The 23,077-nt window shown below is 38.1% G+C and overlaps 1 protein-coding gene across 1 annotated transcript in view; it reads left to right on the forward strand.

Moving 5' to 3' along the window:
• Positions 1 to 23,077, forward strand: part of Nsun2 (tRNA (cytosine(34)-C(5))-methyltransferase Nsun2) — a 157,588-nt gene that overhangs the window by 66,573 nt on the left and 67,938 nt on the right. The window contains exon 10 of the mRNA XM_067150154.2: positions 20,176 to 20,448. Within this exon, the coding sequence (XP_067006255.2) occupies positions 20,176 to 20,448 (273 nt within the window). The remainder of the gene's footprint in view (positions 1 to 20,175; positions 20,449 to 23,077) is intronic.

Genomic DNA, 23,077 nt, shown 5'->3' on the forward strand with positions numbered 1-23,077 from the left:
ATCACCACAGTACATATCAACACATAGTATGCAGTCATCACACTGGACACAGAAACTCATACACTTGTGTTGTGTACTGATCTTTGTCTCTGAGGCAAGGAGTAATTATCTCCATGACCAAATATGGCGTACACAAATAAAAGTCATCGTCATGGCTAGTGAACTCAAATTCAAGTGTCTAGGCTGTAAAAAAATCATGCATATTGATTTTTCACATGCATGTCAAGTCTGGCTACTCTCTCAAGATCATCATTTTCATTTCCCCTTGTCCAGTTTCTTCCAGGTCAGGGTGTTGATGGCACTTTGCCTCTCCTTCCGCCATTTCTCTTCAGTAATTGTATTTTAGTCCAGTCTTCTTTTTCTTATACTGTTCTTGACAGAGTCCCTCCATCTTGCTCTGGGCCTCCCTCGTGCCCTTTTTCCTTCTATCTTAACCTCCAGCACTTGTTTCGGCATCCTTCCGTCCTCCATCCTCATAACATGTCCAAACAATCTCAATTTATTCTTCTCCATCCTATCACTCAGTTTTTCTATCCCTATCTCTTTTCTGACCTCAACATTTCTTATTCTTCTCTCCTTGTCTTCCGTACCATACTCCTCGAGAAATTCATCTCACTGGCCAGAATGTTACTGTCATTTCTTACTGTCAAAGTCCAAGTCTCTGATGCATACGTTAATACATGGGTATAGTACATCTTTTACATTATCTCTTTACATTTCATAGAAACAACTCTGTTCCTTACCAGGTTTCTTACATTCTGGTAGAACGTATTTCCCGCTTGTACCCTTCTGCTGATCTCCTTGCATTTTGTCATTATTTCACTTCCCAAATACATTGAAGTATTCAACAACCTCAAGGTTTTGTCCCCTGATACTAATGATTCCTTCTTTTTCTCCTCCAATTTGGTTTCTAAACTAATGTGTTCTCTCCACTTGAGTCTGGACACAGCTGGAGCAATTCTTATACAGTCGAACCTCCCTTCTGCGGACACCGTCGGTTCCGAGGAAAAATGTCCGTTACGAGAGGTGTCCGCTAAAACAAGTTTGTAAAAATAATTGAACATTTTAACGGCAAAGAATATCCACCTTAAATATAAGCACACATATCTTTATTTTTATTATTCTAAATCATTTCTGTGTTAGTATTTCATAGAGAGTTATTATAACTGATTTTACATCATTTACAAACATTACGGTTTTGTGAAGTAATCCCCTGTTACTCATGTTTAACAGACAACTGAAATGCTACGGTATTTCTGTCTCACTAATTAGGGCCTGTACTGTCTTTTCCTTCTCAAGTTGACTACCTGAGCTCGCCCTTATCAGCGACAATCCGAGTTATGAATAGAATGATGCAAGAAGGAAAGTAAATCCCGAGGTAACTTGTGAGTCAACAGTCTCTGGCAGCATTTTTGGGCAATTAGAATTCTCGGAATAGGCCTATACACCACTAGGTAGAACTGCATTCCGATGTACTTTCTCCCCTTGCACTCGAAATAGTACAAACATTCAAAAGGGATTTCCTTATGTCTGAAGAATGGTTTTAAAAGAAAGGATGACATGTGGTCCAGCGTAATAAATTGTCCTGCAACGTGTAAAGTGTCCGCTTAAGTCAAGTGGACGGGACGAATGGCGATGTCCGTTGTCCGGAGTTCGAGGTGTCCACATAAATAAGGCCAATTTAACACTTGTCTTATGTAAAATAAAATCGGTTCCGAGGAAAATTGTCCGTATAGGGAGGTGTCCGCTGAATAAGGGTATCCGTTAGGGCAGGTTCGACTGTACATTGCTTGAAATAATAACATTAAGTTATTTATTAGACCACCTAATCAATACAAAATCGTCTTGGATGATTTACATAAATTTGTTAGCTAACAAATTTATGTAAATCATCCAAGACGATTTTGTATTGATTAGGTGGTCTAATAAATAACTTAATGTTATTATTTCAATCTACATCATCAATACGGACCAAAAATGATATTTATTACATGTAATGTACATTGCTTTCCGTAGTCCCCTTGATTGTCTTCCACATTCTATTCTTTCCAGGGTTTCCCACACCTTTTCTCTATTAACACTATTGTATGCCTTTTCTAGATCAAGGAATACCATCACCAGATCTTTTCCATCAGTAATCGCATAGTAAATATAGGGTATATCATTGACCTGCCCTGGTGAAATCCATACTGCTCTTCTTCTAAGTTTCTTTCCGCCCTTCCTCTTGTCCTCCTTTCTGTTATTCTCGCCAATATTTTGGCTACTTATGACAACAGTGTAATTCATTGGTAATTTCAATACCTTCCTGTCACCTTTCTTAAATACTGGTATTATTACACCTTTACACCAATCATCAGGTACTTGCACTTCAATATGGACCAAAAATGAAATTTATAGCTTATACAGTAGAAGTTCGCTATAGCGAGTATGGTATATAAAGAGAACCCCATTATAATGACAGTTTTAGCCCGCCCCTTCAAAATTCCTATATTAAACTGTGTATTATCCTTTGGTTACAGTCAGAGCCCTATCACTGACACATCCGTTATTACGAGCGATTAAGCGTGCACGAAATAGTCCGTTACCGATATTTATGCACCCAGTCATAATGCTGCATGTGATCGATCATCTTCGGTATCGTTTCCTCGCTACGTCCACTAGCAAGCTCTCTCGACGACATTCGAAAGCAATGTCAGAGTCAATTAGTAATTCCCGTCGACTGCAGTTCCGTAAAGTAGAATGAAAAAGAAAGAGAAGATGTTTTCGTTATAAATGCGCAAATAGCGTGTTCGATAACAGTTGTTCACTCGTTAAAGATAAAAGCTGAATAAACGATCGCTTAATTTTAATGCTAAATGCTGCAGTTAAGTAAGAATGGGATACACTTCAAGATATGGTAGAGTGCGTCATTGATTACGGAGGTTAGTTTATGTTTTCTCGTGTCCGTTAAATTACGGAAAGGCTATTATCGTGTAAATTTATAGCAAGAAGGTTATAATTTCTCTACTGGCGCTTGAAGTAAGTTTTCATCATATGTATAGTACAGTTAAGTTAGGATAGGTGACGCTGTTTGAATAAGGAAACTGAAACATTTGCCACAAAATGTGATCAATCATCTTCAGTACGGTATAGTTTTCTTGCTATGTGCATTTGCGAGCTTTCTCGTCAACATTCGAAGGCGATGTTGGAGTTGATTAGTAATACCCGTCGACTGCTGTTCTCTAAACAAAATTCGAAATGGAAGAGGATAACACATTTTCGTAATAAATGCGCAAATAACGTGGTCGATAGCATTTGTTATCTCGTTAAAAATAAAGGCTGAAGTAAACGATCTCTTCACTTAATGTTATATACTGAAATTAAGTAAGAATGTCATACACCTGAAGATATGGCAGAGTACATCACTGATTTCAGAGGATAGTTTACATTTTCTTGCGTCTAGTTAAATGTCGGAAAGGCTAGTCTCGTAAATTTTTAGCGAGAAGGTTATCATTTTCTCTACATGTGTTTGAAATATGTTTTCATGACACATATACGGTTACGTTATGTGACGCCATTTTAAGAAGAAACCTGAAATGTTTGCCACAGAAGTCTCTGGAGTGATACCGTATTTCTGCGAATCCAAGGCGATGTTTTTTCTCAGAATCTCATGTGAAAAATCAAGGGTCATTTTGCATTCGCAGCCTGACAGTAATGAACACCACTGGCAAATACTGCAATAACCATGCTGTTTCTCAAAACTCGTTGACAATAAACGACGCCTCTTTGTCATACATCGCTAGTCGCGGCGACCGGTTGTACAGTGTCTATGTGTAACGTCACTGGATCTTGGGAAATAGTGAAGAGAGAATGTCATTCCATTATCCTCTATTAAAAAATGTTTCTCAGACCTGCAGAATGGAATTAAAACATGCCAGCCTTCGAATTCTTAGAAAGGCCAAGGCTACTCAGTACCAGAGTTATAACGTGTCTACTGTACCTGACGCTTAGTAAAAGTAACTTTTATAGACAGCGGGAATATTTTTGTGATGGATTGTCATATTGTAAAGATACGTGGAACAGGTATTGCCGGCAAATTTTCAACGGATTCTCATTGATATTATGATGCCAGTTTTAAGTTAATGGCTGTTAAACACTCGGAAATGAATAATAATTGTGCAGCCAGAAGAAAATACGGCATAGGCCTAACTAAAGCCAGTATAAGGCATTATCGTGAAGATAAAGGTAGCTTAAAAATTGTACTGTACAAAAAAATGTTTTGCTGCCATTCTGTGGATTTGAAAAACTTTTTTTTTTAGAGGTTAGTAGAATGTAATTCTGTATTCACTATTTTCCTAGTACCAGTTACACAGAGGCACTGTACAACCTGCTGCCTGGGCTAGCGATGTATACTAAAGATACTAAAGACGTGGGCGTCGTGCAGCTGTAAGAAAATACAGCATAATGAAAGCCAATGTTCAGCGTTGGCGTAAAGACAAAGATATCATACTGCGCCGTTCCCGCGTCCAGGTAAGGACGCACAAGATCCAGACTAGCTCAAATTAAATAATAATTGTCACTATTTGTCATTTACGGGCTATGAGTTCCTATTGAGAAGAAAGAACACCGAATTATGTTCGAGGAAATATCTAACTCACGTAGAAGGACGTCTCCTACTCGCATATTAGCTAGAATTCCCTATGGTTTACCAGATCGCCAAAAAAAAAAAATAAGTACTTACAACTAAGTACCGGTAACTACTCTAAAAAGCCATTAAAAGAAAGGTGGATATTTTAACATATTAAATTTATTATAAACTCAGTTCATTCCACAGAAAGAATATTATAATTTCTCCTTTTGGAATAAAAGTAATGAGTGTTGGGCTATGCCTTTACCTAAATTTCATTTCTGGTAACATTGAGTTAAGGTTCTTGAAAGAAACGAAATGTCCAGTTAGGATGCTTGAAAAATAAATAATCACGATCTTAGAAGATCTCATTCGAAGAACTACTTGTCTGGAAAATATCTATTTGAGAAGGAAAGAAACTAAATTAAATGATGGTATCGGATAAAGAAATATTGGGTAATGACAATATTAAGCAATTAACATATCAGATAATTAAAATACTAAATGATTAAAATATTGGATAAGTAAAATATTAGATGCATCTAATGAAGAAAAATAAAGTTTACATCACAACATAATATGTACAGTGTCGTAGATTGAGGGTCGTTCTAGAAAATGTAGACGCTGGTTCATATTTGGCAGTAACCCTCTTAAAAAAATTGGAATCACATCTTTCCTACATGAAATCTCACAAAATTAAATTCAAATGTTCTGTTTTCTCTCGTCTTATTTACGTTAATTTACGGAATTGCAATAACTTCTCTTGATTCTAATTCTTTGTGTCTAAATACACAATCAAATTAACCTGGGAAAATATCTGCATAGTATTTATAATATTTGACTGATGTTGTATTTCAAATAATGTTCATGTTTCTTGACGCATCCTGTTGCATAAACATCGATAAGTCCCCTTTAAATTAATGTATACTCCCAAAAAGAGTGATCAAACATCACATTTAGAATATTAGGTAAATTACTCTTTTAACTCGAGATTATTCATAAATTAAAAGTGCATATCCATGCTATTACACTGTATTACCAAGTGTATGTAATCATAATTCCATTAAAATATACGATAATCATGTGGTCTACCTTGTGCGAAGACTCTATCTCAAATTGATAACTCTTATTTGTGCAGTTCAGTCACCAGTGATACTAGGTAATGCCTTAGAATTAACTTCCAAGTCTGCCTAACACATGAAAAAAATCTTATAATTAGAAGATATACACGGGTGTTAGCTAATTTAAATTCATCCTCTTTTTGAATCATTTGGTGATTTTTAATATAAATGTCAACATACAGGCAGCATTGTGATCGCATTCTATCCTACTCTTGGCTTACTCATGAATAAATAATTGAATGAAGACAAAATAAATTCACTAATCACTTCAAAAATACGTAACTTGGAACATTGTCCACAACAACACAACCATGACTACATTCGCGAAGAACAACTACCACCAATATTAATTACCATATTTCATATCATTACTCACATTAAACAATCATCATTTCACATTTCAAGTAAATATCACATTTCACTTCACTGTATATGCCTTATCATATTCTAACTCGACGTATTTCTTATCTTTTTCATGGTTCGTGAACTTATCTACTCTGTCATAGCTTTAATCCTTTCATAATTCCAAAAGATATTACCACATTCTTATATATAGTAAGCACTTCATACATACAATCTCCTTCCTACAATTATTCAGTCACATAAGTTCTCACATATGCCTAACTTCTATTTCAACGTCGTATGAAACTCACCAATACATTAAAAATTAGCCTCCTTTCACATTATATTGACAGCATTACGAACGAAGGCTTTATTATCACTGGATGACTGTTCCCTACATATGGATTTGACGTTTAAGGTTTGAAGAATACCTAACATCCTTTAACCTAACTTTGGTAACCAACTACTCGTATTTAATTATCGCACTTGCATTAACTAGAATAGCATTTTAATAAAAAGAAAAATGAATAATTTCTTACTTGTACATTGAACTCTTTGTTCAGCAACTCCTGTAGTCAACTCATGTCCGGGCGATTGGACATGTGGACATAGCTCCTTTCATTTCCCTTAGGTGTTTGGGAACATTCGGGACCGTCTCATCTGGTTACTGGTCATCATGGGCTGACGTCATCCTACGGTGCGTTCATCTGGGCAGTCTCGCCTTCCTTCTTAGAGCAACATGGTAATGGCTTGAGCAATTGGAACAGAATAATACATCATTTCAGTCAATGTCGTCATCTTATAGCTATGTTCTGTTACTATTTGCCTATGATGAATAAACGTCGTTCTTGGAAGAGTTGATGTCAGAAATATTTAACAGTCTGGGATAAGTGAAGGTAATTATTCCACTCAAAATGTGAAAATTGTGTTTTATATATTTTCTTTCTCAATTTTCTTGCCGAAGGTATAATCCTTTAGCCGCTTTAAATTGGGAGTATCGGCTAATACGTCGTCTAAGGAATGTAGTGTGACGTATCACCGTGGAATCTTCTATATTTTTAAAAGTAATTTAATTTCGCGGAGTGAAATAATTTATCCCACTAATACTGTACAGTAGAGTATAGCCATAAATAGTCTTCCGCCTGTCTTCAGAATGGAATTCCGATGGGCTGATATCCTCCTTCTGGTAACCGACTATATCGTTCTTCTCATAAGCAAGTTGAGTGAATGAGTGAAATTTTCTTTTCTAATTTTTCTTTCTTAATAATAGCTCGTAACAATCTTCTTACTTCGTTCTTTTTTCACTGCCTTTTATGTTTTGTTCTTTCGCCGAGCGCTTGACGAAAATATTACTATCTCAGCTTATAATAGTGTCTGACGTTTAAATATCGTCGTTTTGACAATTTAGACTCCATTTTTGTTCCAGTTGTATCTTTGGGTAACAGTGAAATGGCACAATACCGTACTGTACAAAAAAATGCATTCAGTGGCCGGCAACAAGGCCGTTTTAAGGAAGTCAAAGATGAAATTGTGAGGTATGTACACAAGAAGCGCAAGGATGGAGTGGTATTACCACTGCACACAAAATCCATGTTTGCTAAGGCGCGCCATGCAGACACCTGACTGTACAACATGTCACACAATACTTAGTGTTATGAAACCTCACTTCTTGTACCGAAATCATTGTCAAAGAAAGAATATACGTTCAGTATCTCTGTTCCTATCAACAAAGACTTTAGTTTGTAAGTAACATGTAGTAGTTCGATTAATGAACGGCAGAGATGAGAAAATTACACAAGAATGAAGCACCGTGTGAAAATGTTAATTTACATAATCACACCAATACAGAACTGTGTTAATTACATAGCCTGTCATCAATGTGTTAAAAATGCTGTTGTTTTCAAGTAGAAAAGGCAACTGCTCAAGTGGTTCCTTCAATACATTTTTTATGTAAGAATGGCATTCAGTTTTTGGGACTAATTTCAGTCTCTAGAGACAAACCTCAGCCAAAAGTGATAAATAGACAAGTCATAAAACCATTGCTAAAATGGGTGTATACACACTGAATTTAACAATATTAAAGTGCATCATCAAACATATAAAGAATATTGTTTGTATAGAAACATTAAAGAAAAACACTCCTGTACTTGTAGTGTAAATTCACATAATATATGTCTTAATGAACGTTCATGTTGGTCAATAGAGCGACAAGATCATCAGTCAGTAAGTCACTACTGATCTGCATTCAGGGCAGTCGCCCAGGTGGTAGATTCCCTATCTGTTGTTTTCCTAGCCTTTTCTTAAATGATTGCAAACTAATTGGAAATTTATTGGACATCTACCTCGGTGAGTTATTCCAATCCCTAACTCCCATTCCTATAAACAAATATTTGCCCCAATTTGTCCTCTTGCATTCCAACTTTAACTTTTAAAGACACCACTCAAACTTATTCGTCTACTAATGTCATTCCACTGACAGCTAGGAACATACCACTTACAAGTAATTATTCTCATTTTGTTCCGTATTCAAGATGACATATGTCACAAATATTACAACAATATTTATTGAATATTGAATAGGTGATTCAAATATTACAACAATATTTATTGAATATTGAATAGGTGGTTCAATAAATATTGTTGTAATATTTGTGATATACATACCACTTAGTCGAGCAGCTCGCCTCCTTTCTCCCAAGTCTTCCCAGCCCAGACTTTGCAACATTTTCTCTTTTGTCCAATGATCCTCCCTATCAAATGCCTTAGACAGGTCAATCACGATAAAGTCCATTTGACCTCCTGAATCCAAGATATCTCCTATTAATCTTGCTGGACTCCTACAAGTTGAGCTTCAATGGAATAACCTTTCCTAAACCCGAACTGCCTTCTATCGAACCAGTTAATAATTTTGCGAACATGTCTAATATAATCAGAAGAAAAGAAAGCTTTCCCAAAGCTTACATGCAATGTACATCAAACTGACTGGCCTGTAATTTTCAGCTTTCTGTCTCTATCACCCTTTCCTTTATACACAGGGGCTACTGTAACAACTCTTCATTCATTTGGTATAGGTACTTCATGCAAACAAAAATCAAATAAGTACTTCAGATATGGTACTATATCCCAACCCATTGTCCTTAGTATATCCCCAGAAATCTTATCAATTCCAGCTGCTTTTCTATTTTTCAACATCTGTAAATGTCGTTATCATAGGTACATTTTATTACTTCTTTACCTAATCTTAGCGAATGTTGAAGTTATACCTCTTAAAGTTTTCATTGAACAAATAACAATATTGGAGTGTATTATCAGAGATTAACTTATATAAGAATATTGAGATGAAACCTATTTAAAAATTGACATTCATAGATATAAGGTACAGGTTCACATAACAAACGTTGAATCTTTAAACATATTCATGTTATTCAAACAGAGTAAAACGTTTGTCTCACTTATATCAAAATATTAAAAGTTGTGCTTCTTGGCACTTTCAAGTATAGGATTAAGATAATGGCACATGGATGGTTCATCTTGAAACATTGAAATATGAGTTACATTAAAATAAATAGAATAGAACCCTGTAGCAGTCCAATGGGAACATTCTTGCGGAGATACTGTGTCAAGTGATGTTTTGCCTTCAAAACAGATCGTGGTTTTAGGTTATGTCTGAAAAATGAGAGCATAGAATTACAAAGATGAAAAGAGAAAAAAGGAAATAAAGTGAAAGAATGTTTGAGACTCACCCGTGATTGTGGAGCTTCACATATGTAGTTGGTGAATTAATGCAGTTCTTACATAATAAATGTATTGAATAGATGGAACCATTTCGGCAGTTGCCTTTTCTACTTGTAATTGCTTTTCAATACGGATCAGCATATTCATTCATATGATGCTATTGGTTTTATGTTGCATCAAATCAGACAGCTCTTGTGGGGAGAGTGATACAAAGCAGGGCTAGGACTTGGATGGAAGCAACTGTGACCTAAATTAAGGTTCAGCTCCAGCATTTGCTGGATGTAAAATGGGAAACCATCTTCAGTGCTGCCAGTAGTGGGGGTTCGAGCTTGCCATTTCCTGAATGCAAGCTAACAGTTGCATGGTTGAAACCACATTACATTGCTGAAGACATTCTGTGTTAGCATGACATTAAACAGCTAGCAAAAGAATCTTCCATAGAAATTTTGGTATATGTATGCTCTGTCAAACCACACAGGTACACAATATTCAGGTGCTTAGGACATTAAGACTAGTGATGCAAAGTGCAGAATATGCATATCTACTCCTAGTTATTAAATAAAGTCTGACATTGATCATTGGTGTGTATTTAGACATGGTTTGAAGGTGAGTATGTGATTGAGTGTAACATGTGGTTGTCATTTGAAGTGATTGTCATGAATAACAGTGGTCCTTCAAGGAACACTTTATTTTAGTACTCGGGGAAAATACTTGGTGGTATCTTTAGCAGGTTGTTGGATGGCAGCAACTTAAGCTTGCTTTAAAAGAACTTTTGAGATATACATTTTCAAGATTGTTGAGGATCGTACTTCCAGGACCAGTGTGTTTGAGGAACTCAGGGTTGATTCTTTCAAAACCAGCAAGCTTTCCTTTCATGAGATTTCCATTTCTCCCATAGAATAACTATAAGCTTATATTCAGGAAATAGCGTGAACTCCAATGTTGAGAGCCATGAAAATGTTTTTCTGTGTTTTTCATTTTTTCATACCAAGCAAATGCTGTAATAAAAACCTTTCTAGTCCTAGCTCCTTTCTGTCCTAGCATTATTGGAAACTTGCCTGTGTTAGTGTAATATTAAACAGCCACCAAGAAAATCTTTCACAAAAATTATCCTGGAGTATATGGTTTAAGTATTCTTTTCTCCTTGCGTAGAGCTCCTTTTCCTTTCTTTCCATTCATTCACCACTGATCTGTATTCAGGGCTGTAACCCACGTGGCATATTTCCTATCAATTGTTTACCTTGTCTTTTCTTAAATGATTCCAAAGAAGTTTGAAATTTATAGAACACCTCCCTTGGTAAGTACAATACTTATTTCCTCTTCCAATAAAGAAATATTTGCCCTGATTTGTCCTGTACTGGGCGAGTTGGCCGTGCGGTCAGAGGCGTGCGGCTGTTAGCTTGCATCTGGGAGATAGTGGGTTCGAATCCCACTGTTGGCAGTCCTGAAGATGGTTTTCCGTGGTTTCCCATTTTCACATCTGGCAAATGCTGGGGCTGTACCTTAATTAAGGCCACGGCCGCTTCCTTCCAACTCCTAGGCCTTTCCTATCCCATTGTCGCCATAAGACCTATCTGTGTCGGTGCGACGTAAAGCCACTAGCAAAAAAAAAAAAAAAAATTGTCCTATTGAATTACAACTTTATTTCCATATTATAAACTTTCCTAATTTTAAACACTATTCTATCTTGCTCTTCTGTCATCATTTTATTTCTCAAATGTGTTCTTTTATTACCCTGGCTTTTGAAAATATTTTCCATGCCTAGGGCACGTTGTTTAGCTTCATGCAGTGGTCTAAGTGATATCAATTTCCAGTTCCTTTAAAGAGTTTTAGGCTTAATGGTTCAAGTAGGTGAAGTAGACAATTTCCACAGTATCTTAGCATCTTCTTTTCCTCTTGTTATTGGCTTGTTAAGAAGTTGTTTTGCTATCTCTTAATTGTATTACAAGACTTTGTTGCACCCAAAAATATGATGATGTAATGTGCCACTTAGTAGCTGAAATAGTAGTGTTAGCAAAATAGAATAATTTGTGCTTGGACGGCAGAAATGAACTGCACTGTATGATTATAAGTTCCTGAACATGATACTGTACATTAGGTGTAATATTTCAAAATAACTTCTTAACGGGCTGATGGCAAGAGGAAAAGAAGGTGCTAAGATACTATATTCCAATCCCTTATTCCTTTTCCTATAAATGAATATTTCCTCCAATTTGCTCATATTATGATCTTCCCCTACGTTTAAAAACTCTGTTCTGTCACATTCATCTACTGTAATCATTTTGTTTCTCAGATGTATTATTTTACTTCCTTGGCTTTTGGAAACACTTTGTATGTGCAGGGCACATTGTTCGGCTTCGTGCAGTGCTCCAACTGTCGGGAAGTGGTATCATTTGCCAGTTCCCTTAAAGAATCCTAGGCCAAGTGTCTCAAGTAGGTGAAGTAGACATTCTCCATAGTATCTTAAGCATCTTTTTTCCTCTTGTCATCAACTCATTAAGAAGTTGTTTTTCAATGTCTTTAATGTAAAGTACAGTGTACTTGTGATAATTTACAGTAATTAATGCACAAATTTCTGCACATTATGTGCAGTTTTCTACTGTGCCTAGTGAAAATGAAACCATTGGTTAAAATATTGAAATGTATTTTATAAGCAAGCAGAATAGTACATTATGCAACAACCCTATAATGACAATAATTAAGACACAAGTATGTTATAAAATGAGCAAAGCGAGTCTTATAATTTCCATACGAATGTCTTAATTACCATTATAGGCATGTTGCATACGACTGTCTATGCTCGACGATAATTATAACTCTATTTTTCAAATACAGTAGAACCTCGATTATACGTTCCCGGAAACTACTTTTTCCCGTACAATCCATTCAAATTACATGGTCCTGCTAGCATCCTAATTAAATCACGCTGTAAAAATCCCACATTATCCGTTCCTCTAAGAAACTATTTCCCATATCAACTGTTCAGAAATTTCAGTCCCATCAACGCTAAATCCTCGATCACAAGTTTTTCAAGAAACTGTATCTCACGAAAGGACGGCTACGGCATACTTGCGGATCTTCGTGTTAACATCCAGTCAATGCGGTAATTTGAGGAAGAGGAAAAGCGATCGGCGGTGAACTTGCATAAGGGACCATCTTAGCATCGCATTCGGGTGGTATTGTTTAGAGAATCGAAATAACAAAGCAGAGAGTGTCCACAACAATTGGAAGGAGACAGAACTAATTTCAACAACTCTACTTGAAGACGGAACGAGTTTCGTCAAATATTCGTACGTGCAAAGCGTCTACATTATGTCCAGGGTTAGTTGCTTACTTTTATTTTTTCTGAGTGTATCGCCTAACAGGTTTTCGGCACTTCCCTCAGGGCACTGTATAGCCACTGAGCTTTCAGGCAGGAATCTAATATTATCGTATACGATTGCGTTATCGAGACCAGAACAGATGTTGCACCTTACATACATAAAGCCATGGGAGGTTTTGGGATTGCCTATTACTGTTTTGGTTCTAATATAAGACTGGGAATTTCATGTTTTTGTGTTAAATGTTATAAAAAACCGCAGTCATTTTATTTGCGCACATTACATTAAAAAAGTTTGTAGCATTTCGCACTCGAACCGACTTGTACAGCGAACGCACTTTTCAGGTGAGTTCAAGGTCATGAATAACCATAATTTCTGAAGCTCTGGTGATATTTTTTTCTCTTTCCAATTTGATAGTGATTAGTGACGGGCAGAATTGAATATAATGCATTCGAGAACTTTCGAGAATCGATATTTACATTCAAAACCATATTCTCGAGTTCAACAACCTTCAAAAGTCGATATAGGCCTAATTTACGCGGTACCATACACGATTTCCATCAACTGACTATGAACTGTATACCGGTGACGAAATTAAAATGGAAGATTAAAAAAGGGGATTTTGCCATCATGTTGGGCGCTTTTGTATCTAATGTGCTTTATTTTATTAGATTAGAGAATTAAAAACTAGCCTACTTATGGTCGATTGTTGTTTGGCCTGGCGTTACCGGTATTAGTTTTTTCGATGTTTGGCTGATCAAAGTTGCTGAACTAAAAGAAGTTTTCACGGCAAAACTGAATGTAATGTTTCGAGTTTTTTAAGTCGCGTACTTGTAATTAATGTTTGAAGCCGGCCCCGCGATCTAACTTGTCTGCTACTCACCCGGAAAGCATGGGTTCGATTCTCGGCCAGGTCACGCATTTTTACCTGCATATGAGGGCTGATTCCAGGTTCACTCATTCTACGATTACCTTTAATTGAGGAACTATCGAATGGTGAGATGGGGACCTCTGTCTAGAGAGCCAAGAATAACGGCCGAGATGATTCATCACACTGACCATGTGTAACCTCGTAATCTGCAGGCTTTCTGGTTGAGCAGCGGTCGCTTGGTAGGCGGAAGGTCCATTGGGACTGTAATTTGGTTTGGTTTAGGAGTGTTTATAAGATTGTATTAATACATATTTCATTTTTGTGACATTTAGCCAAATTGTTGATGGTTCATTCGTTCCTGGATTTTCCGTTTTCCCGTGTTGTACGTTTTTATTTCACGGCCCCTCCAAAAACGGAGAATCGAGGTTCCACAGTATTTGCACTCTAACAGTTCTATTCTTGGTGATGATAAATGCATTGCAGCTCTTAAATAATTATTGTGACCATTATTTTTGATCTGAACTTCAAGGAACTTGTTATTATGATTGGCAAAATTGGTATAATGCACATCGTTTTGATGTTTATCACATCTTCCTGTTTCTGCCATAGTAGTTACGTAGGTGGTTTGAAAAGTTCACTGTATGTACTAGAATTAAGTATCTTACCTCGGTGGAACTGCTTTTATTTTTCAACATAGTCTCCCTGTAGATGGGTCCAGCAATGTTCCAATGCCTTGATCCCATCTCGAAAATAAGATTCCTTCAGGCCTGCAAAATACTTCTCCAATTCGGCTGTCAGTTCTTCCCTTGTAGATAATCTCCGTCCACCGAGGAAAATGTTCAGCTTGGGGAATAGATGAAAGTCTGATGGTGCCAAATCAGGTGAATAAGGTGGATGTACCCCAGTTCATGAAGTTTTGCCATGGCAATAACACTTGTGTGCGGTGGAGCGTTGTCCTGATGAAAGATGACCTTTTCCTTGCCAAACCAGGCCTTGTTTCGCGTATCTTTTCCTGTAGTTGGTTCTAGGAGGTTTGCATAGTATTGCCCTGTAATTGTTTGGCCAGGAGAAAGATAATCTATAAGCAGAATGCCTTTTGCATCCCAGAAAACTGAGGCCATGACCTTTCCAGCTGAACGCACTGCCTTTGCTTTCTTTGGTGGTGGTGAATCAGCATGTTTCCACTGCTTTGACTGCTGTTTTGTCTCTAGGGTATAGTAGTGGACCCAAGTTTCATCTGTAGTCACAAACCGGCGCAAAAAGTCTTGTTGGTTGCACTGAAAACGGGCCAGACTTTGTTCGGACATTTCCAATCTGGTGCGTTTATTGTACAATGTCAAGAGCTGCGGCACCCATCTTGTGGATAATTTTTTTCATACCCAATTCTTCGGTTAAAATATAATATACCCGTTCAGAAGACATCCCAACAGCTTCAGCAATCTCCTGTACTTTCAGCCGACGATCCTCCATGACCATTTTATGCACTTTTGCGATAAATTCTGGGGTCGTAACACTTTTTGGCCGTCCACTACGCGGATCATCATCCAAGCTCTCCCGACCAACTTTAAACTCGCTGGTCCACTTGGCAACAGTTGAAAATGAAGGAGCAGAGTCCCCCAGTGTGTTCTGAAAGTCGGCATGAATTTCCTTTGCTTTTATACCTTTCTTTACAAAGTATTTAATCACTGCTCGAATTTCAGTTTTTTTCCATTGTCACAAATCACTACGCGGGAACAACAAAGAGTCGTCACTACCACACTCCTGCAGCTAGAGCACTGACGCGCCACGTGTTCACTCACAAAGGATGTGTGATTATTGCGCGGGAACCTCGTTGCTCTAGCACTGACTTCTAGCGGTGATTCCGAGAACTTTTCAAACCGTCCTCGTATGCCATTATTGCCTTGACCATCTACTTTTTATAGTCATTGTCAAGCTTCCTCTCTTTTTCCATGGTTCACATGTTGTGCAGTTCTCCTTGCTGGGGTTATTTTAGTTTTTTATGTACAGTATAATCTTCAAATGGTTGGGGAAACATTATCCTTCAATTTCTTTATTCTCAGCCCAGGGCGAAAATCAGATGGAAGAAAATACCACCCACATAAAAAAGTAGTTCTTGACTCAAAATTGGGTACAAATGCATCTCTAGAAATATCACTGAGCTCTGAATGGCATGGAACTTCATGAAATGAAATCCCCTTTACTTTCCCGCTTTTACTCCGGTAGTATGGCACACATATCGCAGCTAACCATCCACCCGTGGCAGTTAAACATTATTACTTCTCCTGGATTTATACATACGAGGGCTATTTTTTTTTCAAGTTCCGATTGCTCACGAAATGAAACAGCAGTACAAATTTGACACTTTTCTATTAGTAACACTTACTTATACATCACAGCTATTTTTCAACATAGTCGCCTCGCAGATTGAGACATTTGTCGTAGCGTGGTACCAACTTGTCAATGCCCTCTTGATAGAACGTCGCCGCCTGTGCCTGTAACCATCTTTGTACGCCGGTCTGCAGCACCTCGTCGGTGTCAAAACGCTGTCCTCCTAGCCAGCATTTCATGTGAGCAAAGAGGTGAAAATCTGATGGAGCCAGGTCCGGACTGTATGCTGGGTGATCGAAAACGTCCCACTGGAAACGCTGCAGGAGGTTCGTGGTGGCAGCTGCAGTGTGCGGCCGAGCATTGTCATGGAGGAGGACAATGCCTGATGACAACATCTCTCTCCGCTTATTCTGAATTGGAAGATAGGAAAAACTAGAAAGGTTCCACCTTTTCAATACAAAAATGTTATAGGTTTATTTATAACATGTATTTGCACTTGGGACTAGTTTCGACGCTGTGTTGGCGTCATCATCAGCCAAAAAATGGGAAAATAGGCCAGTGTGTAGGCATTCATATTACACAAGGTGTTACATTAAACAATACAAATCTTGCAAGGAGATAAAAACATGGATGAATATAGAAACAAATGAATCGTTGAGAAAGCAAAAGTTATACATGTTAAAAAATAACCTTAACCACACATCTTGCAGTGCGAAAATATTCTTCTTGAATGATTCCTGAGTATAAAACACACGCGCACATATTTCTGAAGAGCCAGCAGGCAGGACAAAGTAAAGTGAAACCTTAAGGGATCTTCTGAGAAGAGTTCATCATTTTTCTATGTTCCGATTAAATAATGAGGTCTCCCTTGAGTTCCTGATAAACATACACAACAGGAAATTCTCCTTCACTCTCAACAATAGCTATAAAGACCAACGGTAAATTTCATTTTTCAAAGACGTGAAAGCATGATCTTGAACGTGATGTAACTCCTTTCATTTAACCCATTTTTTACACAAGGTGTTACATTAAATAATATATCTCACGAGGAGATAAAAACAGGGACGAATGTAGAAACACATGCACCGTTGAGAGAGCAAAAGTTGTACATATTAAAAATAAGCTTAAGCACATAACTTGCAGTGCGAAAATATTTGAATTTGAAAGATTCTTGAATAAAAGACGCACGCGCACACACTTCTAAAGAGCCAGCAGGCAGGAAAAAGTAAGGTGAAACCTTAAGAGTTCTTCTGAGAAGAGTTCATCATACTTCATCATACTCTTCTCAGAAGAACTCTTAAGGTTCATCATACTTCATCATACTCTTCTCAGAAGAACTCTTAAGGTTTCACCTTACTTTTTCCTGCCTGCTGGCTCTTTAGAAGTGTGTGCGCGTGCGTCTTTTATTCAAGAATCTTTCAAATTCAAATATTTTCGCACTGCAAGTTATGTGCTTAAGCTTATTTTTAATATGTACAACTTTTGCTCTCTCAACGGTGCATGTGTTTCTACATTCGTCCCTGTTTTTATCTCCTCGTGAGATATATTATTTAATGTAACACCTTGTGTAAAAAATGGGTTAAATGAAAGGAGTTACATCACGTTCAAGATCATGCTTTCGCGTCTTTGAAAAATGAAATTTACCGTTGGTCTTTATAGCTATTGTTGAGAGTGAAGGAGAATTTCCTGTTGTGTATGTTTATCAGGAACTCAAGGGAGACCTCATTATTTAATCGGAACATAGAAAAATGATGAACTCTTCTCAGAAGATCCCTTAAGGTTTCACTTTACTTTGTCCTGCCTGCTGGCTCTTCAGAAATATGTGCGCGTGTGTTTTATACTCAGGAATCATTCAAGAAGAATATTTTCGCACTGCAAGATGTGTGGTTAAGGTTATTTTTAACATGTATAACTTTTGCTTTCTCAACGATTCATTTGTTTCTATATTCATCCATGTTTTTATCTCCTTGCAAGATTTGTATTGTTTAATGTAACACCTTGTGTAATATGAATGCCTACACACTGGCCTATTTTCCCAATTTTTGGCTGATGATGACGCCAACACAGCGTCGAAACTAGTCCCAAGTGCAAATACATGTTATAAATAAACCTATAACATTTTTGTATTGAAAAGGTGGAACCTTTCTAGTTTTTCCTATCTTCCATTCTCAGTTCAATACGGACCAAAAATGAAACTCTTATGTTTAAATATTCTGAATTGCCCGTTGCAGACGTTGAATAGTCGCACAGTATGCGGCTGCAGTGATGGTGGAACCACGTTCCATGAATTCCACCAACAGAACTCCTTTCCGGTCGCAGAACACAGTAGCCATACACTTTCTGTTGGAGAATGTTCGCTTGAATTTCTTTGGCTTACTCGGGGAGTGCGAATACATCCACTGTTTGGATTGCTCTTTTGTTTCTTCCGTTTCAAAATGAACCCATGTCTCGTCCCCTGTGACAATTTTGTTCAAAAAATTCGGTCCTTCATCATGGTAGCGCTGGAGAAACGCTAAAGCGGTGCCCATTCGCTGTGTTTTGGGACGGTCAGACAACATCTTCGGAACCCATCTCGCACAAAGTTTGCGGTACTGAAGTGTCTCACTCACAATTGTGTACAGAGCTGACCTGGAAATTTCAGGAAACGAAGCACTCAACACAGAAATTGTGAACCGACGATTTTCTCGAATTGCCTGAACCACACGCTGAACAAGATCACCGGTTGACACACGCTTCCTTCCCTGGCCGCCTGCATCATGGACGTCTGTACGCCCTGCTGTAAAGTTCGTGCACCATTGTCGTACTTTGCTGTTGCTCATGCACGTTTCACCATACACACGACTTATTCGGTGATGAATTTCGGCTGCATTGCACCTCTCAGCCTGAAGAAATCGAATTACACCGCGCACTTCACACTTGGCAGGCGAAGCGATCGTTGTAGCCATGTTTACGAGCACGCTGCACGTTCACTACTGACTGGACTGAGGTGAGGCGCATAACGGTCATTTCAGAGATGTTGCGCAACACATCTGCGCAGCGGTTCATCATATATTCGCGGGCGTTTGAATGTCACGACCGATCGGACCTTGAAAAAAAATAGCCCTTGTACATACATACATACATACATACATACATACATACATACATACATACATACATACATACATACATACATACATACATACGTGTACACAGTTCATTCATTTGAACTTTGGAAACCTGTGCGGTTGATATTCATACGTATGTTCTTTAAGCATGATACTTAGCTGTAGCTAATGAATAACTCATTCACAATCACAAACGCTTCATAAAACACTAAAATATGTGTAATAATAAGGGAATTGCTTGCGTAGTGGAACAAAGAAGGCTTTCAAGAGGGACATCCTACTAGCGCTTCTGTAAGAAAAAACTTAAACTGCGAGCTGTTTGATGGTTAGCATGGAAGCGGAGGCAAATATCAACGCGTTACAAGCATAGCAGGCGGCTATGTACAGATACTAAAAATATGACATAAACGCAGATAATACATCTTTTGAAGAAATGAATGTACTATGAAATAACAAAAGCGTTTTCAATAAGTGGAGAGTATTGCTTATTGATTTTTCTACTGTTGAAACATACTGATCTTCATTATCCATTAACATACGGTACGTTATTTTTATCCACAAAATGCCAAATTTCAATTGATTATTCCAAAAACTGTATATTTTTAGAACTTCCAGTGAAATTTAATAGGAAGAATAATTTTGATATAGAGTTATTAAGAAAATATGTAAAATTCAGACCTAGTTGTCAGCTTAACCCTCATTCTGTTTTAAATAGGCTGTTATTGATATGATACTATTGTTACAGCTTGCGCATCTTGCCTCATCACCAGGACACTGGTGGTTTCTTTGTGGCTTTATTGGAAAAAGTTAAACCTCTTCCTTGGGAAGCAGCAGCTAAGTCTTCCTCACAATCTTCTTCAGATGTGCTTCAGGAAGCTGGAGAGACGTCTGAAGAAAAAAAGTTAGAAGAGGATAAGCCATTGAGAGAGCCGCAAAGGAAGAAAAGACGGATACATGGCTACAAAGAAGATCCATTTGTGTTCTTTACCGAAGATGAGCCTCTGTGGCCAGTAATAAAGTAAGATAAAAATTTCACATAATTGCTGTGATCTTAACCTACAATCAAAATTAATTCATTAGTGTTTTTTGTAAGTCCTCTTTCATACATCATCCCCAGTCTAGAAAGCCTAGCGTAATGGCCGAGAGGATTCCTTGCACTGACTACACATCACCTCATAATATGTAAGCCTTCTTGCTGAGCAGCAGTTGCTTTGTAGGCCAAGGCCCATCAGGGCTGTTGTACCGTAGGGTTTGATTTTCACTCATTATCTGATCAGAAGTATCTGGGCACTCCTCCATGTTGGTAAACTGAAACCTTGATGTCATTTCACGAGTGCTTACTAGTACTTGAGATGGCAGAGTCCTGTATGTTTTTTCATTAGTGAGAACAAAACGTGGCTTAACTACTGGCTTCTCACTCAAGGCTGAGGTTTGAGTCCCAGTCGATCCTGGGTCGTGATTTTCATCTCAAAAATCGTGTGGTGTCAGGAAAGGCATCTGACTTTAAATCCTCAGCCAAAACCAAACTGAGCCTGGGTGGCTCCAGTGACCCTAGAAATAGTTGGGATAAGCTGAAGAAAGTATACATACATATAAAATTTTCAATTTAATGTCCAAATTCTTATTATAAACCACTTCATCAGGTGTTGCTTGCTTGCTTTCTTTCATGCTTGCTCAGTCCTAGGCCAACTCCTTCACTCTGCTCCATTCTCCTCTCGTTTGCACTTCACATCTTCGTCAAATGCTCCCCTCTGCCTCCTCTATGATCTTACCCCAGGGGGATGTCTTCCTACATCGCGTTTACTTGTTTCTCTCCCTGGCCGCCTTCTGCGTGACGTCATGTGATATGAAGACAGCTCTCGCCTGTCTCGCTGACGAAACATGTGTTTCTAATGCTGATCTTTTCAGTTAGTTCTGCTTTGTGCTTTGGTCTGGTGTGAACCTTTGCAGTGTAATGATGAGTGGAAACGTTAAAAATCGTAGTTATTGTGCTGAGGCGCAGTGTCATAATTATGGATTTAAATGTACCGGTGTTATGTATCACAGGTTTCCAAAAAATGACGAGTTGAAGCGTTTGTGGACTTTTCGCTATAAGCAAACTGATAAGTTAAATCCGGACAATTCTCGCGTATGTTCTGTTCATTTCCTTCCAACAGATTATGAGCGAGATATGAAAAATTAGCTTTTAGGTTTGCTTGTCAAGAAAATACTACACCCAGATGCTGAACAATCTCAGTTTATTCCCAACTGGCATGGAGGGCCTAGTACAACTGAAACTACGTCATAGGTATGTATCTTTACTTCCATATCTGTCCTCTAATGTAATGGTATAAGCTGCTTTGAAAACTTTGGCCTAATGGTGTCCGAAACACTGTTCTAAAGCGTGTATGTATTGGCATTCCACAGGTCTCCACTGAACGAGATATACGGCACGAAGGTCGAAATATCAGGAAACGGGCGATGTGTACTCTGACTACATTATCCCCTAAGAAGAGGAAACTCGACCAGTCAACTATTACAGACACAATTGAAGATAATAAGGACAAGGAAATAGAAAAACTTCAAAGACAAGTCGAAGCATTAAAAAGGAAGCATGCTGCTACATTGGTGATGCTGAAAGCTACAAAAGACACGCTTAAAAAATGTAGAGGTCTAAGGTATGTCATATCAGTGAAAAGACGACCGTCACCACCCTGAGTAACACAACATGTTATCAGAAAAGAGGTAGAGAAAATATGGCAATAAGAAGGCTAAGCTTTGGGCAGGCTCATCAACTAATTAAGTCTCCTGATTTTGAAGTTAAAAACTTGAACTGAGAATTACAATAAGGTAAATTTAAGTGTTCCACCTTTTCAATACAATACAATTATGTTGTGCAATGTATCACAACATGTTTAATATGGTACTGGTTTTGACACTATGTTTGTGTCATCATCAGCTGTTCATTAAAAGGAGCAAAAGAACAAAATATACAAGACAATATTCACACACATGACACACAAATAACAAGTGTAGCACTTAAAAGTAAGATATTCCTTCACGCAAAATCCACATTAAAGTTTAAAAACATGATTCTTCTTGTTATAACGTATTTAAGACATGATAGTCTTGATTAATCTTTATGCGAGTCCAGCCCCGCGGTGTAGGGGGCAACGTGTCCGCCTGTCACCCGGCAGCCCCGGGTTCGATCCGTGTAATGATTAATATCCCTGGCCTGGGGACTGGGTGTTTGTGATGTCCTTAATATTCCTTTCCTCACACACAACATTCCACACTACCGCCATTCCAGTTACACACAGGTTCATACAATATGGTGCCAGTAGGGGCAAAAAATCCACATGGGTTGACGCCCCAAACAAATAGCATTTAAGAAAGGAAAAAAAATATATATATGTGAGGAGGAAAGCCAAGCTTTAATGCTGAGTATTAATTGGGTATGTGTCTAAAATCTTGAAACCGAGCTCGATAGCTGCAGTCGCTTAAGTGCGGCCAGTATCCAGTATTAGGGAGATAGTAGGTTCGAACCCCACTGTCGGCAGCCCTGAAAATGGTTTTCCGTGGTTTCCCATTTTCACACCAGGCAAATGCTGGGGCTGTACCTTAATTAAGGCCACGGCCGCTTCCTTCCCACTCTAGCCCTTTCCTGA

Source organism: Anabrus simplex, chromosome 6, assembly GCF_040414725.1.
Source record: "Anabrus simplex isolate iqAnaSimp1 chromosome 6, ASM4041472v1, whole genome shotgun sequence".
In the NCBI taxonomy this organism is placed as follows: domain Eukaryota; kingdom Metazoa; phylum Arthropoda; class Insecta; order Orthoptera; family Tettigoniidae; genus Anabrus; species Anabrus simplex.